The sequence below is a fragment of the Rhinolophus hipposideros genome, assembly GCF_964194185.1.
Source record: "Rhinolophus hipposideros genome assembly, chromosome: 6".
NCBI lineage: Eukaryota > Metazoa > Chordata > Mammalia > Chiroptera > Rhinolophidae > Rhinolophus > Rhinolophus hipposideros.
Window position 1 is genome coordinate 17603160 of NC_138052.1, and position 20106 is coordinate 17623265.

General features: G+C 36.1%; 1 protein-coding gene across 6 annotated transcripts in view; it reads right to left on the reverse strand.

Annotated features, from left to right (window-relative positions):
* Positions 1–20106, reverse strand: part of ZRANB3 (zinc finger RANBP2-type containing 3) — a 193893-nt gene that overhangs the window by 66659 nt on the left and 107128 nt on the right. For all 6 annotated transcript variants that reach the window (XM_081052625.1, XM_081052624.1, XM_081052626.1 and 3 more), the window contains 2 exons: positions 7838–8009; positions 290–406 (listed from right to left, as the gene is read on the reverse strand). In XM_081052625.1, the coding sequence (XP_080908751.1) occupies positions 290–406; positions 7838–8009 (289 nt within the window). The remainder of the gene's footprint in view (positions 1–289; positions 407–7837; positions 8010–20106) is intronic.

The following is a 20106-nucleotide window of genomic DNA, read 5'->3' on the forward strand; positions in this document are numbered from 1 at the left end:
TATGTATGAATTCACAAAGATGAATATATGTATGTCCTTTAAAGTGTAAAACACTATCAAAGAGTACCCACATATTGGAAAGGATCAATATATGGATAGGTAGAATGGTGCTCAATATACTATTGTTATACTTTGAATATGTCTACATTTTTAAATAATAGGTAAAAAATTAAACGGCAGAGACACGTTACAGTATGCAAATATGCAAATAAGCTTCTTAAATGAAAACATTAAAATACACTAAGTAATTTGTACCAAGACAAACACATGATGGCCCAGCAATGAGTACCTTGGCAATAGCAGTTTGTTTAAAAATGCGAGTAATCAACCCCATAACCGTCTCAGTGGCACCTGAACTTGGAGCTCTCATTAACTTTTCCCACTCTTCAAAGCTGGTACTCAATTCCTACGTGGGAGACAATAACATTGTTTAGAAACAGCATATAGAACAGAACAATTAATGCAATCGTGAACCATGTCCTACTTTTTTCTTTTTTATATAAGAAGATATAAAAAGAAAAGTCCCAAAGATGTCAAATGTGTTCATATAAAAACATCAACAAGGAGTTAGTTGATGTTTTAAACATTGTTGATGTTTAAAAACAGGCAACAAGTCGGTTGCCTGTTAATGCCAATGGACACCAATGACAAAATGGGTGAAAACCATGGTCTTTGCTAACAACATAAATCAAATAGCTGCAGTTTCCTCTTAAAGGGAAACATTTTGTAAAGTAAAAATAAAAATGTAAATACATAAGAAAGCAGGGTAGTGAAACTGTCTATGGTAGCAAAGAATTTTTATAAAAAGGTATTTTATTTAAGTAAGCATAAAGACTTGGGGGATATTAGTTAAATAAAAACATGATACCGGAGACGAAAAAAAATGGCGGCGTGAGGTGAAGCTCTGTAACGCTCCCCTGGAATTTACAACGAATCGGACAACAATAACTCCACAAAGGACTCCTTGCACAGCAGACAGGCAAGACGAAGAGGCCGACTACTGAATTCACCTCCAGGTGGGTGAATCGCGCGAGCGGGGGAGGAGGGAGAGGAGAAGTGCGGAGACGGAGCTGCGCGGGCACAGGACACAGACCTAGCTCAGTGCTCGGAGCCCGCTGCGCCCAGATCTTCCGCACCTGCGGGAGAGGGAAGGACTCAGACTGCTAGGGCTCCGCTCACGGCCCGCAGGGCTGAGGGGGCAGCATACAAAACCGCTGAACCCAACGCTCGCTCACGGCAGACCTCGGAGCAAAGACTGAGGGAAGAGGGCTGAAATCGGTGGTTTAAGCCCTCACTGCCGAGCGAAGAACGGAAGCCTTAGGCACGGAGACTAGCCGCCCCCTCCCTACCCTCCCAGAGCTCGCCCCGCCCCCACCTGCCCGGTGCTAGAAGCGATAAAGTAGCAGTATCGGATCAAAGGACAGAATATTTGCTGCTCTGAGAACTGTGGACCGCAGACACAGATTCGCAGCTCAACTAGTTCCGGCAAAGGGGAGGGAGCTGTGGAAGCAGGACTGGCTGTGGTGGTGGTCGCCGCCATTGCTCTGGGCCACCTCTCACAACTCACCCTGCCCCTGGTCCCACCTATCTGGGCGGATCCCTGCAGGAGTAAACAGAACTGCTGAAACAAACGGGCTCTGAATCTGGTGCAGAAAGAGCTTTGGAACTCCAAAAGCTCTTCGCATACCTATCAACCTGTTGCAGAAGACACTCCTGTAGATGTCTAGGAAGAGAAATAGTAAAGCAGTGATTGCCATGAATAACCAAGGCAACAAGATAGCTCAGAAAGAAAGTGAAAAGTCTCCAGAAAAGGAACTTAGAGATATGGACCTTTGTGATTTAAATGACAGAGAATTCAAGATCGCAATTCTGAAAAAACTGAACGAGATGCAAGAAAACACAGAAAGGCAGTTTAATGAACTCAGAAACACAATCAAAGAACACCATGAGCATTTTACAAAAGAGATTGAAATCTTGAAAAAGAACCAAATAGAATTTCTGGAGATTAAGAACTCAATAGAAGAAATTAACAATAAAATATCCAGCTTAGGTAGTAGAGTTGACCAGATGGAGGAAAGAATCAGTGACATCGAAGATAGGAACCTGGAATTTACACAGAGGGAAGAAGAAAGAGACTTGAGACTTAAAAGAAATGAAAGAACTCTACAAGAACTTTCTGACTCCATCAGAAAGAGCAATATAAGAATAATGGGCATACCAGAAGGAGAAGAAAGAGGGAAGGGAACAGAGAATATATTCAAACAAATCGTCGATGAGAACTTCCCAAACTTGTGGACAGAACTGGATCCTCGAATCCAAGAAGCAAATAGAACACCTAATTACCTCAATCCCAACAGGCCTTCACCAAGGCACATTGTATTGAAGCTGTCTAAAATCAATGATAAAGAAAGAATCCTCAAGGCAGCCAGGGAAAAGAAGACGGTAACTTACAAAGGAAAGCCCATTAGATTATCATCAGATTTTTCAGCAGAAACTCTACAAGCTAGGAGGGAATGGAACCAAATATTCAAACTATTGAAAGAGAGAAATCATGAACCAAGAATAATATATCCAGCAAAGATCTCCTTTAGATATGAAGGAGGAATAAAGACCTTTCCAGACATCCAGAAGCTGAGGGAATTTTCTAATACACGACCTGCACTACAAGAAATACTAAAGGAGGCTATTAGACCACCATCAACAGGGACAACTTGTGGCAACCGAAATATAAAAAGAGGGAGCGTAATGGCCTGAACTGGAATATGGGAATAGAGAAAGTAAGCGTACTGAAGAAACTGGAATACTCTAAATATCAAACTTTCTTTTATATAAACTCAAGGGTAACCACTCAAAAAACATCCAAATCTGAAATATATACTGTAATAAAAGAAGAAACAGAGGGAAACATCATAGAATACTACCACACAGAAATAACAGACAACAACAAAAAGGCAAAGAAACAATGGAGACACAGCCTTACCAGAAAACTAAAGACAGAATGACAGGAAATCCTCACATATCAATAATCACCCTGAATGTAAATGGACTGAACTCACCAATAAAGAGACACAGAGTAGCAGATTGGATCAAAAAACTAAACCCAACCATATGCTGCCTACAAGAGACACATCTCAGCTACAAGGACAAGCATAGACTCAAAGTGAAAGGGTGGAAATTGACACTTCAAGCAAATGGTACCCAGAAAAAATCAGGTGTAGCCATAATGATCTCCGATGAAACAGACTTCAGGGTGAAAAAGATAACAAGAGACAAAGATGGACATTTCATAATGGTAAAGGGGACTATACAACAAGAAGACATAACAGTCATCAATATTTATGCCCCCAATCAGGGAGCACCGAAATATACCAAGCAACTACTAACAGAACTAAAGGGAGAAATTGACCAAAACACAATAATACTAGGGGACTTAAATACATCATTGACAGCTATGGATAGATCATCCAAACAGAAGATAAATAACGAAATCGCAGCCCTAAATGACACATTAGAGGAATTGGACATAATTGACATATATAGAGCACTTCATCCTAAAACATCAGACTATACATTCTTTTCTAGTGTACATGGAACATTCTCAAGGATAGACCATATATTGGGACACAAAATCAGCCTCAGCAAATTTAAGAAGATTGAAATCATACCAAGCATATTCTCTGATCACAAAGCTTTGAAATTGGATATCAACTGCAAAAAGAAAGCAGGAAAAAACACAAATACATGGAGATTAAACAACATACTTTTAAAGAACGACTGGGTCAAAGAAGAAATTAGAGGAGAGCTCAAAAGATACATAGAAACAAATGACAATGAAAATACATCCTACCAAAATTTTTGGGATGCCGCGAAAGCAGTTTTAAGAGGGAAATTTATATCATTACAGGCCCATCTCAAGAAACAAGAAAAATCCCAAATAAATAACCTCATGTTACACCTTAAAAAACTAGAAAAAGAAGAACAAGCGAAACCCAAGGTCAGCAGAAGAAAGGAAATAACAAAAATCAGAGCAGAACTAAATGAAATAGAGAACAAAAAGACAATAGAAAGAATTAATGTGACAAAAAGCTGGTTCTTTGAAAAGATTAACAAAATCGACAAACCCTTGGCTAGACTCACTAAGATAAAAAGAGAGAAGACACTAATTAACAAAATCAGAAATGAAAAAGGGGAAGTTATCACGGACACCACAGAAATACAAAGGATTATCCAAGAATACTATGAAGGACTATATGCCACCAAATTTAATAACTTAGAAGAAATGGACAAGTTCTTAGAAACATATAGCCTTCCAAGGCTGAATCATGAAGAACTGGAAAATCTTAACAGGCCGATCACCAGTAAGGAAATTGAATCAGTCATCAAAAACCTTCCCAAAATCAAAAGTCCTGGACCAGATGGCTTCACCAGTGAATTCTACCAAACCTTCAAAGAGGATCTAATACCAATCCTGCTCAAACTCTTCCAAAAAATTGAAGAAGAGTCAGTACTCCCTAACTCATTTTATGAGGCCAACATTACCCTGATACCAAAACCTGGTAAGGACAACACAAAAAAAGAAAACTACAGACCTATATCTCTGATGAATACAGATGCTAAAATCCTAAACAAAATTCTAGCAAATCGAATACAACAATGCATTAAAAAGATTATTCATCACGACCAAGTGGGGTTCATCCCCGGGGCACAAGGATGGTTCAACATTCGCAAATCCATCAATGTGATACATCACATAAACAAAATAAAGGACAAAAATCATATGATTCTATCAATTGATGCAGAAAAAGCATTTGATAAGATACAACATCCATTTATGATTAAAACACTTACTAAAATTGGGATAGAAGGAAAATACCTCAACATAATAAAGGCCATATACGACAAGCCCTCAGCTAACCTCATAATTAATGGTGAAAAGCTGAAGCCCTTTGCTGTACGTTCAGGAACACGACAAGGTTGTCCCCTATCACCTCTGCTTTTCAACATAGTGTTGGAAGTTCTCGCCAGAGCTATCAGGCAAGAGAAAGAAATAAAAGGCATCCAAATTCGGAATGAAGAAGTTAAATTGTCACTCTTTGCAGATGACATGATGCTATACATAGAAAACCCTAAAGACTCCACCAAAAAGCTATTAGAAACAATCAATGAATATAGTAAAGTTGCTGGCTACAAAATCAACGTACAAAAGTCCATTGCTTTCCTATATACCAACAATGAAATCTCAGAAAAAGAGATAGAAAAAACAATTCCTTTTGCAATTGCAGCAAAAAGAATAAAATACCTAGGAATAAACTTAACCAAGGATGTGAAGGACCTATATGCTGAAAACTATAAGACATTTTTGAAAGAAATTGAAGAAGACACAAAGAAATGGAAAGACATTCCGTGCTCATGGATTGGAAGAATCAACATAGTTAAAATGGCCATATTACCCAAAGCCATATACAGATTTAATGCAATCCCCATTAAAATCCCAATGGCATTTTTTAAAGAAATAGAACAAAAAATCATCAGATTTGTTTGGAACCACAAAAGACCCCGAATAGCCAAAGCAATATTAAAAAAAAAGAACAATACTGGAGGTATCACACTCCCTGATTTTTCCTTGTACTACAGGGCTACAATAATCAAAACAGCTTGGTATTGGCGGAAAAACAGACACATAGACCAATGGAATAGAATTGAGAACCCAGAAATAAAACCACATAAATATGGACAGATAATTTTTGACAAAGAAGCTAAAAACATACAATGGACGAAAGACAGCCTCTTCAATAAATGGTGCTGGCAGAATTGGATAGCTACGTGCAAAAGAATGAAACTGGACTGCTATCTGTCACCATGTACCAAAATTAATTCAAAATGGATCAAAGACTTAAGCATAAGACCTGACACAATAAACTGCATTGAAGAAAACATAGGTACTAAACTTATGGACCTTGGGTTCAAAGAGCATTTTATGAATTTGACTCCAAAGGCAATGGAAGTAAAAACTAAAATAAACAAATGGGATTATATGAAACTGAAAAGCTTCTGCACAGCAAAAGAAACTATTGACAAAATAATGAGGCAACCAACTGAATGGGAGAAGATTTTCGCAAACAGTTCCTCTGATAAGGGGCTAATATCCAAAATATACAAGGAACTCATGAAACTCAACAACAAAAAAACAAACAACCCAATTGAAAAATGGACAGAGGACCTGAAGAGACATTTCTCCAAAGAGGATATACAAATGGCAAATAGACATATGAAAAAATGCTCAACATCGCTAATCATCAGAGAAATGCAAATGAAAACCACAATGAGATATCACCTCACCCCAGTCAGAATGGCTTTCATCAACAAAACAAATAGTAACAAGTGTTGGAGAGGCTGTGGAGAAAAAGGAACTCTCATACACTGTTGGTGGGAATGCAGACTGGTGCAGCCGCTATGGAAGGCAGTGTGGAGGTTCCTCAAGAAATTACGAATAGAATTACCATATGACCCAGCAATCGCTCTCCTGGGTATCTACCCCAAAAATATAAAAGCATTTCTCTATAGAGACACGTGTACGCCAATGTTCATTGCAGCTTTGTTTACGGTGGCCAAGACATGGAAACAACCAAAATGTCCTTCGATAGATGAATGGATAAAGAAGTTGTGGTACATATACACAATGGAATACTATTCGGCGTTAAGGAAAGATGATATAGGAACATTTGTGACAACATGGATGGATCTCGAGAGAATAATGCTAAGTGAAACAAGTCAGACAGAAAAAGCAGAGAACCCTATGATTTCACTGATATGTGGTATATAAACCAAAAAGAACAAGACAAACAAATGAGAAACAAAAACTCATAGACACAGACAATAATTTAGTGGTTACCAGAGGGTAAGGGGGTGGGGGGTGGGTGATGAGGGTAAAGAGGATCAAATATATGGTGATGGAAGGAGAACTGACTCTGGGTGGTGAACACACAATGGGATTTATAGACGATGTAATACAGAATTGTACACCTGAAATCTATGTAAATTTACTAACAATTGTCACCCCAATAAAATTAATTAAAAAAAAAAATGCACCTCAAAAAAAAAAAAAAAAAAAAAAAAAAAAAAAACATGATACCATATGTTAACTTTTATTTTTCTTTCTAATGCTAAAATAGTAGGTAAAGAAAATTGGATCATTTTTATTTTTTCCAATAACACATTGCTCAATGTTTACAAAATGCTTACTCTAAGCTTTTAAGATAGAACAATGCAATAAATAGTCTTTGTCAACAAAGTTATGTCCAGATTTGAAGAAATTTCAGAGAATATATAAGCATTGCACTCCCGAAAAGTAAATGTAGGTGAGGATTAAAACATAGTTTGACTTTCTGATATGTTGAACTTCACATCTTACATTATCACAGAGTTTTAAGATTTTAAGAAAAGGGCTACACCTAAGTTGTTCTAGAAAAAAGCTACTCATACTTTAAAAATTCCTAAAGGACAAAACACAACTTCACTTGCTTCACATCCTACAGATACTCAGAAATCCTCACACTAAATCTTTGTTGTAATTGAAATACGTTTTTTTCTCTATTCAGCAGAAGTGTATTTTTTAATAACTAGGACACTGAATCTTTTCACATTATTTGATGACTAAAGTTAAATTCTTCCCGCTCACTTCTTGAAATAATACAAAGCCAACTCATATACTCTATTGATTAAACCTATTTTAAGAAGGTGGACTTTTCCTTCTGTGCAATAGGAAATATGCGCAATCTTTCATAATATAATTTAAAATGATTTAAAATAAGCCTTTTAATCAAGCAAGGGTTCTCACCTTGGCTGCGGCTGACGGAAGATCAAATGGAATACGCTGTCTGATTTTAGGGGGCAGCTGGGTTAAAACTTCAGTCTTTAATCTTCTAATCATTATGTCACTTAATAGCTGATGAAGTTCATTAAGATTTGACGCCCCTCTACAATCCCACTGCGGCCTTCTACCAAAATATCTGTGAATATGAAGAAAAAAATGTAGCACAGCTGAATGCTAGAGTAAGAAAACAATTTATCCAGTGTGTTATTCCTTTTATTGATAAGGAGCCATGACACTGCTTTTGCTGTTATTTCTGAATGTAAATTAGTTTCAAAAAGCTCAGCTTGAGAAATAGTAATGAATAAGATTCTGCATTCCTCTCAACTATTGAAACTGGTATGCCTAAACATACCGCTCATGCTGAGTTCATGCAAGCCTGGGACTGTTTAGCAGACCGAGCCCTAACGAGGCACTAACTGCCAGTATACTAGCCAAACCACCTAAAACATTTCCCACGCCCTCTGGGAGAAGATATTATCTCGCACTGAAAGCAAAGGAAATTAAAAAAAACGAAACCAAAAGCCACAAACCCACTACGAAAGAGAGAATGGGAGAGGTAACATCAGAGGATAAGCAATTTCAACAAATGTTTAGAAGTCCATACAGATAAATGGTCGCTGACTTGGCAAAAGAAAGGAAGCTACAATTTAAAATGCTGGCAAAAGGTAACTTACCCTGTAGACCTCTGAGAAGATCAGGAGTTGGAAGCACCAAGCATTGTGGACCAGTGTTAAGACAAGGGTGGAAATGTAAATATTTCGATTTAGTGGATCTATTGAACTTAGGCATCAGCACAGCTGGCCTAACAATATTCGCCTGTCATTGCGACAAGCCAAACCCTTCCCCACAAAATTCCCAAACGTGTCCTAAGGGCCCACACTATTGAAAATGAGCTGTTACAGAATAATTCACAAAGGAAAAGTTCCCATTAGACTGTATTATTATTCTTACTAATGTCAGTAATTAAGCAACTATCATTGTAATGGGTTTTCTGTGGTATTTTAGCACAAATAGGGGTCAATTTGAGAAAGGTGAAAATTGCTAACATGAATTATCTTTTAGTTTAAGGTAATCTGATAGCAAACATACAGGAATAGTACAGACAACCTTAAATACATGTACTTGCATATAGAATTGATTAGAAAAACATAGTGAATGAGTGGAACTATGGTATGATAAAATGATAGACGCCATTCAGTTGTAAGAAATTTACTTGCTCAAAAAAACTCCCTAAATGTTGGCATTATAAAAAGATCAATAGGTTTAGTTATAATTGTTATAAATTAAACTCCTAAAACTTGTTCATTGAAATATGTGGACTTTCTTTAATGTTTTATGTGCCCATGTTTGTATTAAAAACCCACACACTAACGAAAATGGGAAAATATTTGCCAATATCCAATTCTGTCACCTAGTTTAACATTCCCAATCACATACTTAGGTACATTTTGACCTCATGACAAAAAAAAAAAAAAAAAAAAATCAATGTTCAGAACTACCAATTACGGGAAATTGGGTTTTGGGGGGATTTTTTGAGAATGAAATGTTTGCCATTAAAATGGATTCTTAAGCACACTCTCCGTCTACGTGACACATTCTGCAGGTATACAACACGCTTGGTGAAGGTCTATGGCACAATTGTCCCACGTTGGCACAGGCAGCACATAGGTGTCTTCAAATAGGGCAGCCCCTCTGAGCGTCTCTCGCCTCCTGCAGAGGACCAACAGCTGTGCTCCAGAAGCACAGGCTTGTTCTGAAGTCAGAGCAATATAACATCACAGGCCACAGTACCACTACCAGGCCTGTCCCCAGGAGGTTTCTTCACCCCTCCAGCAGAGGGTGCACTTCTGGCAGAAGCTATTGTACCCAGTTGCCTCCTGGGGGCTTTACCACTGGTTGACTGCAAGCTCTGTGCTAGGTGTGAGCTATGCTTTAGAGAAATCCTTTCTCTAAAGATGACTAAAGGTGGCAAGGATTATAGTGTTGGCAGCACGTCATGCTGCTGGACCTCCACCCTCAGGTTTGGAGAGCAGAGGGGAAATGAGAGAGGCGGGAGGGCGGAAAGAGGTGCTGGCAGTGAACGCTTAGTCTCTCGCCATTCAATGGAATGGTTAGTACATGTACTTTTTAGAATATCCTAATCTCTTTTACTTAACAATTTTATTAAGGTATAATTCATAATGCCATATAATTTACCCGTTTAAAGTGTACAATTCAATGGTTTCTAATATATTCACAGATAGCACAACCATCACGAAGATAAATTATAGAACATTTTCATCATTTCAAGAAGGGAACCCCCGTATCCTTTAGCTGTCACTCTCTTAACTGCTGTCCTGCTTTCCCAGCCCTAAACAACCACTAATCTATTTTCTGTCTCTAAAGATTTCCCTACTCTGAACTTTCCTATACATGGAATCATATAGTATCTAGTCTTTTGTGACTGGTTTCCTTCACTTAGCCTAATGTTTTCAAGGTTCATCTATGTTGTAGCGTGTATCAGTACTTCATTCCTTTCTAAGGCTGAAAAATATTCCATTGTGTGGATATACCACATTTTGTTTATTCATTTATCTTGTTGATAGACATTTTGGTTGTTTCCAACTTTTGGCTCCTCTGAATGACGCTGCTATGAACATTAAAACACAAGTTTTTGTGTGGACATATATTTTCATTTCTCTTAGGCGTACAGCTAAGAGTTGAATGGCTAGGTCATATGGTAATTCAGGTCAAATGTTTAATCATCTGAGGAAGTGCCAGACTGTTTTCCAAAGCAGCTGGACCAGTTTACATTCGCACCAGTGTTCGAGGGTTCCAATTTCTCCATGGCTTTGCTAACACTTGTTGTTATTCAACTTTTTGATTCTAGCTATTCCAGGAAGTGTGAAGTGGTATCTCAGTGAGGCTTTGATTTGCATTTCCCTGATGACTATTGATGACAAGCATTTTTTTCATTTGCTTGTTCACCATTTGTATATCTTTTTTGGAGAAATGTCAAGTAAGGAGCTTAGAATTTGCCACTCCAATTCTAACAACAAGTAAAAATCTAAAACTGAAAAACCAACAACTCTTAGATTTTTCAGAGAAGTGAGGTCACAGGACAAACCACTGCACCCCAAAGTGGACACAGTAGCAGCAATATGGTTTAAGGAGGAATTAATCACAAAAGAAACTTAATTTCTAACAACCTAAAATTAACAACAGAATTTCCAATGTCTCTAAAGAAGTTATGAAACACGAACCTTGAAAACTTCTTTTGAGATTAATGTAGACTTTTTCATTTAGATTTCAAAGTAAGTAAAAATTCATTTCTCCTTTTCTAAACAAGAATAAATGCAACTTCTTTTATGTTCTTTTTTTATAATAAATAAAAAAGAGGCAATTCTTAGTAGGCACTTAATATTAGTTTATGATGATAAAGCTGGAAGTTTATGGCCAAGAACATGCATGTTTATCTGTGTTCATGAACACACACACACACACACACACACACACACATACACACACACACAGTTAACTTTGGACTTTGGAAATTACCCTGCAATTTTTTTTTTTTTTAAGTTCCCTGGTGTCTTTTTATAGCAATCCCTTTCTCTTACCCCCAGCTCCGGGGAAACACTGATCTGTTTTCTGACCCTGTGTTGTTTTATTTTGGATAGAGCAAATTAATATTTTATTTAATTTCCCCATCTCTCTCTCTCTTTTTTTAAAATTACTTCCAGGTGTACAGAGCCATGCAATAGTTAGACATTTACACCCCTCACAAAGAGATAACTGCCCCAGCCCAAGCTACTACCCCTCTGACATCTGATATAACTGTTACAATACCATTGACTATCTTTCTTATGCTATACTCCACCTCCTGTGACTATATATATGTATTTAATTATAGTTGACATACAATATTATTCTACCTCAGCTTCAGGTGGTCAGTGCATTGGTCAGGCATATACACAGTCAATGAAGTGATCCCTCTGATAAGTCCAGTGCCCATCTGGCACCTTCCTGGGTATCTACGCAAAGAAATCCAAAACACTAATTTGAAAAAAATATATGCACCCTTATGTTTTTTGCAGTGTTATACACAACAGCCGAGATATGGAAACAAATGAAATGCCCATCGATAGACAATTGGATAAAGAAACTGTGGTACATTTATACAGTGAAGTATTACTCCTCCATAAAAAAGAATGTAATCTTACCATTTGCAACAATATGGATGGACCTTGAGAATATTATGCTAAGTGAAATAAGTCAGACTGCCCCTATGGTTTTACACATTCCAGAATAGTATATAAATAGAATCATACAGTATATAGTCTTTTAAATCCAATTTCTTTCATATAGCATAGTTCATCTGAAATTCATCTATGTTGTTGGGTATATTAGCAGGTCATTCCTTTTTATTGCTTAATAATAATATCCCATTGTGTGGCTATATCACGACTGTGCATTTGTCAGGTGAAGGTCATCTGGATTGTTTCAAGTTAAAGGTAACTATAAGTACAGCTGCTATAAACATTTCAAACAGATTTTTGAGTGAACATATGTTTTCATTTCTCTTGACTAAATATTCAAAATGAGACTGCTGGGTTACATGGTAAGTGTATGTTTAACTGTATACGAAATTAGCATTGTTTTCCAATGTTCCTGTACCATGCTGCATTCCCACCCGCAATGTACGTGAATTCCAGTTGTTCAGCATTGTCACCATCATTTGGTATTGTCAGTCTGTAAAAATTCCACCTATTCTAATGCATATGCACTGGTATCTCATTTTGGTTATAACTAACGATATTGAGCATCTTTTCAAGTGCTTATTTGACCTCCAGATATCTTCTTAGGTGATGATGTCTCTAACTTTACCATTAAAATATTTTTGTTTTATTAAGTTTTGAGAGATTTCATATATTTTTTATACATTCCTTTTTTATATTTTAAAATTTATATACTTATACATATATATGAATTTATATATATATTTCTTTTATCAAATATGTGCTTTATCAAATTATCTACTAGTCTGTGGCTTATCCATTCATTCTCTTCACAGTGCCTTTGGATGTTTTTTTGGATGAAGTAAAATTTTGATGAAGTAAAATTCATCACTTTATCTTTTATGGTTTATGATTTTTGTGTCCTATATTGAAAATGTTTGCCTAACCCAAGGTCACAAAGATTTTCTCCTTTATTTCCTTTAAGAATTTTTATAGTTTTAGATTTTATATTTAAGTTTTTTTGAACCCATTTCAATTTATTTTTTTCAACTTTCTAATTGTGATAAATACACATAAAATTTACCGTCTTAATTTTTAAGTGTACAGTTCAGCAGTATTAAATATATTTATAATGCTATATAACCATCACCAACATTCATCTCCATAACTCTTTTCATCTTTTGAACTGAAACTCTATACCCATTAAGCAATAACTCCTCATTCCACCCTACACCTACCCCGTGGCAGCTACCACTCTATGTTCTGTCACTATGATTTTGACTACTCTAACTACCTCATACAAATGGAATCAGAGAGTACTTTTCTTTTGGAAACTGGCTTATTGCACTTAGCATAATGCCCTCGAGGTTCATCCATGTTGTAGCATGTGTCAGACTTTCCTTCCATTCTAACGCTGAATAATACTCCATTGTATGTATAAACCATAATTTGCTTATCTATTCATCCATTGACAGGCACTTAGCTATTGTGAATAACACTGCTATGAACATTAGTGGACATACATCTCTTCAATTCTTTGGAAGAGATGTTTTCATCTCTGCTTTCAATTCTTTTTGGTATTTACCCACAAGGGAAATTACTGAATCACATCGCTGCTCACATTATCAACCCACTGCCTTCTGACTGCCAAAGTTTTTGATGAGATTTGATGATAATCCTTTTGAGTATCTCTGTATGTGACAAGTTATTTCTCTTTTGCTACTTTCAAGATTCTCTTTGTCTTTTGGAAGTTTGATTATAATGTGTTTCAGTGTGGGTCTCTGTGAGTTCATCTTAGAGTTCACTGAGCTCTTGGATGTTATAATCACGTCTTTCATGAAATCTGAGAACCCTTCAGTCCTTATTTCTTCAAATATTCTCTCAGCCCCTTTCTTTCTCTCTTCTTCTTTGACACCCACAATGCATGTGTTGGTCTGTTTGATGGTTCACACAGGTCCCTTAGATTCTGTTCACCTCTCTTCATTCTTTTTTCTTTCTGTTCCTCAGACTTGGTAATTTCCATTGTCCTATCTTCAAGTTCACTGATTCTTACTTCTGTCAGCTCAAATCTATCTACCTTTGATTTCTTCTAATGAATTTTTTTTTTTAGTTATTGTACTTTTCAGCTCTAAAATTTTATTTGGGTTTGTTTTTAAGTTTTCTCTCTCTTTATTAATATTTCCATTTTGTTCATACTTTTTCTTTTTAAACTTTCTCCACTTCTTTTAGTTATTTGAGCACCTTTAAGACAGTTCTTTTAGTCAATGTCTAGATCCATCATTAGGTCTTTTTCAAGGACAGTTTCTGCTGAATTATGGACCCACTTTCCTTTTTATTTGTATGCCTTATGATTTCTTTGTTCAAAACTAGACATTTGAATCTAATAATGTGGTAATTATATAAATCAGATTCTCCCCATTCCCCATGTTCTACTGTTTTTGTTATTGTTTTTATTTTTCATATTTACGTTTTTATTTTTGTAGGCTGTCTCTATGTCAAGAATTAGCCTGAGGTATACACTTAAGGTCTTCTTAGTTCTTTTTTGAGCCTGGGCCTTTCCCTGGGCCTGCGTGGTCACTTTCGAATCTAACCTATATAGGTGTCTGTTTTTGAACATCTTAATCTTTAATGTCTGGCTCCCAAAAAGGGAAAAAATAGAAAAGTAAAGGGGAAGAAAAAAGCGCTGGCCCATTAAATCCCCTAAAAGTTACTTTAGTGGGTGGGGGAGGGGATGACATCAATGGGGGATGGTGCAACAACAATGGATGCCCCCACTTCATCTGCCCGTCTGTGACTAGAAGCAGTGATCAATAATCAGAGTAAGACCTTTGATATGTGGAGCATAGGGTCCTTTATGCCCACTCTGACTCCCACAAGCTGTGTGCAATTTGCTCTGGGAACATCTATGTAGCTGTCTGCCACGGGGCTGGAGGCGGGAGATGGGTAGCTGTTACTGAGGTTAAGAGCTGGAATTGACTGAGATTAACCACAATTTACTGTCCGAGCCTTCCCCTGGAAGTTGCAAGTCTTCAGTATACTCTAGAGCTCCAAAATAGTGACATTAAGTGATTCTACCAAAGCAATTGTTGTCTAGGTAAGGAGACAAATTCCTGATGCTTCCAACTCCAAAGGCTTCCCACAATCTTCTCCAATCCATTTTTAGGTAAATTTTACATATGGTGTAAGATATAAATTGAGCTCCTCCTCCCTAAGATAACTGGAAATTTGAACATTTACTAGACTTTTAATGATATTAAAAGATTACTGTTAATTTTAATGCACAATAATGGTATTAAATTCTTTTTCTTTCTTTCCTTTTTTTTTTTTTTTAAAGAGTCCTTATTCTTTAGAGATAAATGCTAAAATACCTTACGGACAAAATGTGATGTTTAGGCTTTGCTTCAAAAATAACACGGGGTGGTGAAGGTAGATGGAAGTATAGATAAACTACGATTAGTCACGTGTTGATAAATGCTGACACTGATGAAAAAGAGTACATCGAGTTTCATTATATTATTCTGTGTACTTTTGTATACATTGAATTTTTCCATAATAAAATATTATAAAGAAGCCCAAAAAATAAACTAAGAAACAAAAGTCATGGAATCCAGGAATTTGGGAATCTAAGAGAGCAGAATGGCAAAAGAAAGTTCCAGATGACAGTTTTGCACCACGCCTAAAGAAAAACCAGTCCAGATTGGAGTAGAACAGAAGGCTGTGGGAGGGAAGCCTCCAGGAAAATGAAAAAAAAAGAAAGAAAGAAGAAAGATTATTTTATGTGCTTGTAAGACCTTTTGGATATTGAAAGATGTGTTGGAATCTTTGAGTTAAAAAGATCGCTATGTAGAAAACCAAAAGACAGCGGGAAAGGAAATAATTAATTATAAGATTAAAAGTTGACCAAGAAAGAAACAGTCAACTACTTGATCTATTATAGAATAATATTAATTTATTTAGTCCCCTAATTCTATTTATTCAATCATATAAACATGGACACTGAATTACCAAATAATTCAAACATTAGAAAGAGAATGGAAGAAAAGTGGTGGCAAAGGGTGTTTAAAATACTGCTCTTTTACTTTTTAGTTTCATGATTTGGACAAGTTATTTAGCCTTTTCAAATTTCAGTTTATTCATCTATAAAATCTAAAAAAATCCTCAACTTTGTAGGATTTTTGAAAGAATTAAAGATACATCTAAAATGCATGGTATAGTATCTTATGTAAAAAATATAATATGTAGCCAAGGAAAATGATGTATTTTAGTTATTGAAATAGAAATATATCCTAAAAATAGTGACATGTAAAAAAGCATATTACAGAAGAGTATGTATAATATGGACTTATTTATATAAAATTGCCTATCTAATCTATCTATCTATCTATCTATCTATCTATCTATCTATCTATCCATCCATCCTTAAGTACCTAAGCAGAGAAGCTATCTAGAGGGAAAGTTACCAAAACACATTAGTATTGGTTATCTCTGGACAGAGTGATTTCAGTTGATATTGACTTTTAAAAAATTTTTTTCTCTTTGATATGTTAAAATAAGTATAAATCATTTTTCTAAAAGTAACAAACTATAAATTACTAAAAATAAAGGAAATAAAAACTTTAAAAAGGCAATGTTAACTCATGGGTCAAGGTCATGCTAAGGGAAATTAGCAGATATAGCATTACATGTAGGCTATGTTATAACTGTAAAAGTTATAAGCTACATGGACAAGTAGAAATAAAGAAAAAAAATGAAAACAAGTTACCTGTTAGTATAGTTGGATTATGGTATTTTTCCTTTTTACTTTTATTGTTATAGTGTTATGTATTTTTATTGTTTTATTGTCATATATACATACATATGTATATTTTACAAGTTCTTAATCATATTAAGGCAAAATCTACTTCCCTATTAAGTTTTACTACTTGATATAGTTTTGCCCTCTAAGGCCATAAAGACAAAAGTCTAATTCCTTTAAAAAAGACAGATCTTTAAATATTTAAAGACTTGTTCTGTCTAGGTCTTCTCTTTTTCAAATTCCTATAGGCTTCATAAGATCAGGCAGTACGTCTTATTCATCTTTGTATTGCCGGCAGCTCTAAAATAGTGTCTTAAATATAGCAGGCAATCAATAATATTAGGCATTTGTAGAGCTGAATATGAAATCCCCTCATTGTTCTGGTTGCCCTTTCCCAGATATGTTTTCATTTGTTAACATGCTTCTTTTATTTTTTTCTTCTTATGAATAGTTTCAATGAGTTTTTAAATTTATTTTAACTTTTTATGAAAAATTCCTTTGAAGGATAAAAAGGAGAAATTGAGGATCTTAAAATGGTTAGAACCTTTTTCTTTCCAATTATTTTTCAATATTTATTTCCATTTTTCAACCATTTCAACATTGTCATGTTGGGGCATGGATAGCAACAACACAAGGCAAATGAATTTTAGGGGAAGTATCTGATAGAGCCTGAAGGTCAAGTAAAAGGGATCAGTTAATACACACACCAAGCAAGTATTTAACATCTAGACTGGGGTCATTGGTTATACAGGGTAAACATATTTACATCTAGACATGTTGCAGTGAATAGGTTGGAATCCTGACCCTCGGGCAAAGTTGGTTTATTATTCCATGAAATGCATCACAGAGGTAATGACGATTGCTAGGAGACAGACACTGAGGAAGCAGTGGGCATTATGCTTTCTGCAACACCCTCAGAGCTAGTGCCTTTGTTACTGCTTGTGAACGCATATTTAATGTAGTAATGTTTCCTTACACATGGCAAAGCAAGAATGAAATCATGTTTTCTGCCAAAACTGCCAAAACTATTTTGCAAAATATACTCCAAAGTGTCACTATAATCCAAATAAATGGAAGTATGAAATAATCAGAATTTCCTTGATTAGAAGTCAATCCGGAGATCCAAGCTTAAACAGCTTTTAAGTAATTCACATGATGTAATAGAGGGAAGAAAATTCAAAGATAAGAGGAAATAAAAATAGGTTTCATTGGAAGAAAATAAAGCAAGTCTCCGGAAAGGGATAAAGAAGAAAGTGCAAGAGAATGTGATGTCTTCAGGAAAAGTAGAAAGCACAGTAGAGAAATGCTACGTGTACTAATCTATTAATCATACTACAAGCTATCTTAGCACATTGTTCCAAAAGTGCCAAAGTACCAAATGAAAAGGGAAGCTGTTAACATGCTTCTTAAAAATGACTCTCAGTTCTCTCTCAATTCCTCGTATCCCTTACCTCCAATGACCTTCTAAATTCTACTCCAGCCATTCATTCCACTCCCATGGCTATAACCAGTCCTGAAAAACAGCTCTGCCTGGTAAATTCAAACATTCCACTCTCACTACCCTGACTATTCTAGCCCATTTGTTCATTTATACCCACCATCTCTTTACTGTCTCATCAGGACATTTCAGTCAACTGCCTGCTCCACTTTCTCTCTATCCACAATATCCTTCCTTGTCTTCACATCCATCCTCACCTTGTTTGGATTTCCAAGTCCATACAGCAGCTTTGTTATTAGCAATATAACATAATTTCCCTGTCCACAGTCCATGTATCACAAGCTGGTAAAAAGAAGAATGTTCCATGGCTACAACTATAAGCCTTTTCCAAGCCTGTACCTAGGCTGCTGGGTGTTGTTGGGGAAATCATAATTACCTGGTTAATGTTTGATCTGAAAACTCAGCGAAGGCTGGGGCCACATGAGTCTTGTTCCCTAACATGTACTTGATGCCTAGCATGTGGCATGGCATATAACAGAGACCCTATAAATAATTTTTTGAATAAATGAATGAATTCAAAATTAAACCATACTCCAGATGTTCTCTAATCAATGACTGCAACAGAACCATCCTTCACTCTGGATGTTACTTTGATTAATGTGTCCTCATATTACTTTATTTTTACCAGTTATGACAGACATTGACTTCCATTTAGTGCAGGGTTATTCAAAACCAGAAATCTTTTTGAGCTGAACTACTGATAACAGATGAGGATTTCTCAAATCCCTTTCTCACAAAGCCGACTTTCCAAGCATAAGTGCAGAATTTACCATATTAATTTTTATCTAATTATTTTTCAAACTTATCTCTGCCATATAGTATATTAACTATTTCTTTGAGATATGAGCCATTTGCAAATGTAATAGACCTGACCTCTATTTAGCCGCGGACCAGAACATTAAATGTGACAGTGCTAAGGACAAAGTACCACGCAATTTCATAAGAGACATTTCTTGAAGCTGACAGTGATCTATCTATTAATTAACACTTTTTGGGGAAAAGCTATAAATACCTTTACTATGTATTATCACCCAGAATTTTCCCTCATAAAAATTTAGACAACTATTTCTCCTAGGAGGTGGAACTGGCACACAATGTCATCAATAAAGAAAGTTTAGAAAATCTGATAAATTACTCTGAAGATATTCTTAACCTTTCAACATGCCATCAGGGGGGACAAATATGCCTCCCCAGAGCATCCTGATAACAGGGTGCTTGGTTAGATGATCTACGCAACCTCTTTTTCTATCTAAATAAACATTTAGTAAAGTTGCCATTCCCTAAGTCTTTCTTCCTGCCAGGAAAAGTGAGGGGAAAATGTAAGAGGAAGCCAGACACAGGGTAAGCCATTTAACCTCACCAGGTGCCTATAAAATGACAGAGGGGGAGTGGGTGATCTGTAGTCCCTTCTAGCTCTCATGTGCTGATGGGTGACAACTGAATGTGCTGCCTTCTCCAAATCATACCTGTAATTATACCTTTCTCTCCAAATAAAATATAACCCAGTAGAGTGAATGATGTAAGGGATTTTGGATATAGGACGTTGTGGTTGAATAATACTTCTCTGTGCCTCTCAAATCAAACCAGGTAGGTGATTACTTCTCATCGCCAAACCATATTCACATTACTATAGTTCTGCTTGGGATCACTTATGTATTTAATAAACTTTATGAGGCAAAGTTATATTTTTGCTTGAGCTTCACTTAACTTTATTTTGAATATA